General features: G+C 46.0%; 1 protein-coding gene across 1 annotated transcript in view; it reads right to left on the minus strand.

Annotated features, from left to right (window-relative positions):
• The window catches only part of LOC139388244 (protocadherin Fat 3), a 334,570-nt gene that overhangs the window by 145,686 nt on the left and 183,884 nt on the right, over positions 1-5,000 (minus strand). The window contains exons 52-54 of the mRNA XM_071134792.1: positions 2,857-3,070; positions 2,485-2,699; positions 1,267-1,404 (exon numbers count right to left, since the gene is read on the minus strand). Of these exons, the coding sequence (XP_070990893.1) occupies positions 1,267-1,404; positions 2,485-2,699; positions 2,857-3,070 (567 nt within the window). The remainder of the gene's footprint in view (positions 1-1,266; positions 1,405-2,484; positions 2,700-2,856; positions 3,071-5,000) is intronic.

A 5,000-nucleotide genomic window follows, 5' to 3' on the forward strand; every position in this document is an offset into this window, starting at 1 on the left:
TAGTATCCTGTCTCACTACCTAGTATCCTGTCTCACTACCTAGTATCCTGTCTCACTACCTAGTATCCTGTCTCACTACCTAGTATCCTGTCTCACTACCTAGTATCCTGTCTCACTACCTAGTATCCTGTCTCACTACCTATTACCCTGTCTCACTACCTACTATCCTGTCTCACTACCTACTATCCTGTCTCACTACCTACTATCCTGTCTCACTACCTAGTATCCTGTCTCACTACCTAGTATCCTGTCTCACTACCTAGTATCCTGTCTCACTACCTAGTATCATGTCTCACTACCTAGTATCATGTCTCACTACCTACTATCCTGTCTCACTACCTATTATCCTGTCTCACAACCTACTATCCTGTCTCACTACCTAGTATCCTGTCTCACTACCTAGTATCCTGTCTCACTACCTAGTATCCTGTCTCACTACCTAGTATCCTGTCTCACTACCTAGTATCCTGTCTCACTACCTAGTATCCTGTCTCACTACCTAGTATCCTGTCTCACTACCTAGTATCCTGTCTCACTACCTAGTATCCTGTCTCACTACCTAGTATCATGTCTCACTACCTAGTATCCTGTCTCACTACCTAGTATCCTGTCTCACTACCTAGTATCCTGTCTCACTACCTAGTATCCTGTCTCACTACCTAGTATCCTGTCTCACTACCTAGTATCCTGTCTCACTACCTAGTATCCTGTCTCACTACCTAGTATCCTGTCTCACTACCTAGTATCCTGTCTCACTACCTACTATCCTGTCTCACTACCTAGTATCCTGTCTCACTACCTAGTATCCTGTCTCACTACCTAGTATCCTGTCTCACTACCTAGTATCCTGTCTCACTACCTACTATCCTGTCTCACTACCTAGTATCCTGTCTCACTACCTAGTATCCTGTCTCACTACCTACTATCCTGTCTCACTACCTAGTATCCTGTCTCACTACCTATTATCCTGTCTCACTACCTATTATCCTGTCTCACTACCTAGTATCCTGTCTCACTACCTAGTATCCTGTCTCACTACCTAGTATCCTGTCTCACTACCTAGTATCCTGTCTCACTACCTAGTATCCTGTCTCACTACCTAGTATCCTGTCTCACTAATTATTACGCCAAAATACAATTCAATATGCAGGGACGTTCGGAACAAAATCCTCTCTCACCGGTCTTTGTGTGTGGTTGTGCGTGTGTGTGTGTGTGTGTGTGTGTGTGTGTGGTTGTGTGTGTGGTTGTGCGTGTGTGTGTTCTCACCTCCTCCCGGTCCAGTCTCTTGTTGACTTTGAGTAGTCCCGTTACCGGGTCGATCCAGAACTGGTTGCCACGGTCACCACGGAGGATGGAGTAAGTGATTCGCCCGTTCACCTGGCTGTCCAGGTCCTCCGCTAGCAACTGTACACACACACACACACACACACACACATAATCACACATCAAATAAGATATTTGACTATTTAAAGTGATTTGAAAGTCACAACACAATTGACAGTAAAATAGAGGAGATAGAAACAACAGAAGGCAATACAAGAGATCAATACAATATATCAATACAGTAGATCAATACAAGAGATCAATACAAGAGATCAATACAAGCGCTCAATACAAGAGATCAATACAATAGATACAATAGGTCAATACAATATATCAATACAAGAGATCAATACAATAGACACAATAGATCGATACAATAGATCAATAAAAGTGATCAATACAAATATAATAGATCAATAACAGATAATAATAGTGAAATCCTCAATTAAAGGACAGATAAAAAAGGTGGGTTTTCAAACCGACCACACACCCAACTGACCCAACCACCCACCCACACCCACCCAACCAACCCAACCACCCACACCCACCCAACTGATCCAACCACCCACACCCACCCAACCGACCGACCCAACCACCCACACCCACCTAACCAACCCAACCGACCCAACCACCCACACCCAACCGACGCAACCACCCACACCCAACTGACCCAACCACCCACACCCAACTGACCCAACCACCCACACCCACCCAACCGAAGGACCCAACCACCCACACCCACCCAACCAACCCAACCACCCACACCCACCCAACCAACCCACCCAACCAACCACCCACACCCACCCAACCGACCCAACCACCCACACCCAACTGACCATCCATCCACCCACACCCACCCAACTGACCCAACCACCCACACCCACCCAACCGAAGGACCCAACCGCCCACACCAACCAAACCGACCCAACCAACCACCCACACCCACCCAACCGACCCAACCACCCACACCCAACTGACCCATCCATCCACCCACACCGACCCAACCACCCACCCACCCACACCCACCCAACCGACCCAACCACCCACACCCACCCACCCACCCACCCATCCAACCCAACCACCCACACTCACCCACCCACCCACCCAACCACCCACACCCAACCACCCACACCCAACTGACCCAATCACCCACACACTCACCCTGGTGATAGTCTGTCCGACTGATGCATCCTCGCTGACCAGCACATTGTAGATATCCTGACTGAAGGCTGGAGCGTTGTCGTTGACGTCCATCAGTTCTATGGTTACCATGGTAGCAGTGCTGAGGGGCGGGGCCCCGCCGTCCCAAGCCTCTATAGTCAGGAAGTAGTCCTTACACACCTCAAAGTCCATGTCATCAACTACTGAGATGGAGCCTACACACACACACACACACACAGACACACACACACACACACACACACACACACACACACACACACACACACACACACACACACACACACACACACACAAAGTTTTTAAGTACCTTGAAGTCAAGGAAATTATACACCCACCTACCCTCCTACTCACCCAGAGTTCTGTCAATCTGAAACTTCCCCAGTTCGTTGCCAGCCCTGATGCTGTACGTGACCTCAGCGTTTGCCCCAATGTCGTCACTGGTGGCCGACAGCTGCAGGATCTCTGTTCCCATGGCAACGTCCTCGGGCACGGTGACGGTGTAGTCACGCCTCTGGAACACCGGGGGGTTGTCGTTGACGTCCAACACCACTACTGTCAGATCCACCTGTTAGGAACAAGAACAACGTAAAAACACACACACACAGACAGACATAACCCAAGCTTCAAGATTCCCTAACACACACACAGACATAACCTAAGCTTGAAGATTCACTAACACACACACAGACATAACCTAAGCTGGAAGATTCACTAACACACACACAGACATAACCTAAGCTTGAAGATTCACTAACACACACACACAGACACAGACATAACCCAAGCTTGAAGATTCACTAACACACACACAGACACAGACATAACCCAAGCTTGAAGATTCACTAACAAAAACACACAGACATAACCCAAGCTTGAAGATTCACTAACACACACACACAGACATAACCCAAGCTTGAAGATTCACTAACACACACACAGACACAGACATAACCCAAGCTTGAAGATTCACTAACACACACACACAGACATAACCCAAGCTTGAAGATTCACTAACACACACACAGACACAGACATAACCTAAGCTTGAAGATTCACTAACACACACACACAGACATAACCCAAGCTTGAAGATTCACTAACACACACACACAGACATAACCCAAGCTTGAAGATTCACTAACACACACACAGACATAACCCAAGCTTGAAGATTCACTAACACACACACAGACACAGACATAACCCAAGCTTGAAGATTCACTAACACACACACACACACACAGACATAACCAAAGCTTGAAGATTCACTAACACACACACACACACATAATCTTAGCTTCAAGATTCACTAACACACACACAGACATAACCCAAGCTTCAAGATTCACTAACACACACACAGACATAACCCAAGCTTCAAGATTCACTAACACACACACACAGACATAACCCAAGCTTCAAGATTCACTAACACACACACACATGCATAATCTTAGCTTCAATACATATTACGTTTAAAGCATTGGTACGAGACGAGAAACTATTCAGAAGACTACATTTAAAAGCACCGGTAAAAGATAAGGAACAACTCAGAAATTCCATCTCTACCAATCATCAGGAGGGTTCAGTACAATTCAGCTAAATAGTCCTCAATTCCAAAAACCAACAGCTATCATTGGTCAGATTGTCTCACCCTGTGAAGATAGTGCCCCCTGCTGGCTAATAGAAACACAGACTCAGTTTTGTGTGGAGCCTGTGCAGAGGGACTGTGTCCTTTCATGTAACTGACCTGTGTTCTGTCATATTAAAAACTAAAACTAGGTTTTAGGTGAGAATAGGCATTGGTCTGAAGCCTAAAAAGAAAGGAAATTCACATGAGCACCACAATGGCTACTCCACCCATGCTCTACCAAGGTTTACCAGCACACAGCTTTGACCTACTACATTAAAGGCAATAAGCAACAAGGCCAATAGACCACGGCTAAGGGATATTGAACATCCCAACCTTGTTTAGCTTTATCCACTCTTTGTATCAGTTTGATTCATTTTCATTATTGTGGCTAATCCTTATTGTGGCCTAGCTTCACACAGTTGTGCACGGCAACGCAGAAAAATATCCAACACATGGCAGAGTTAGGAAAGTTAGTTGTTAGTTTGGCAAACGTGGATTAAAATGCCTTGAAGACATGAGAAGGAGCGTAATGGTTTCCACAGATCGATTTACATGTCGGCCGGAACAGGTACCAGAACCACGCAGGTCCTCTAAACAGATAACTTCACATCTAAGAGGTTTATCAAAACTGACCTGTGTCCTGTCATATAACTGACCTGTGTCCTATCATATCACTGACCTGTGTCCTATCATATACCTGACCCGTGTCCTATCATATACCTGACCTGTGTCCTATCATATCACTGACCCGTGTCCTATCATATACCTGACCTGTGTCCTATCATATAACTGACCTGTGTCCTATCATATAACTGACCTGTGTCCTATCATATCACTGACCTGTGTCCTATCATATCACTGA

The sequence above is a fragment of the Oncorhynchus clarkii genome, chromosome 29 (genome assembly GCF_045791955.1).
Source record: "Oncorhynchus clarkii lewisi isolate Uvic-CL-2024 chromosome 29, UVic_Ocla_1.0, whole genome shotgun sequence".
Classification (NCBI taxonomy): domain Eukaryota; kingdom Metazoa; phylum Chordata; class Actinopteri; order Salmoniformes; family Salmonidae; genus Oncorhynchus; species Oncorhynchus clarkii.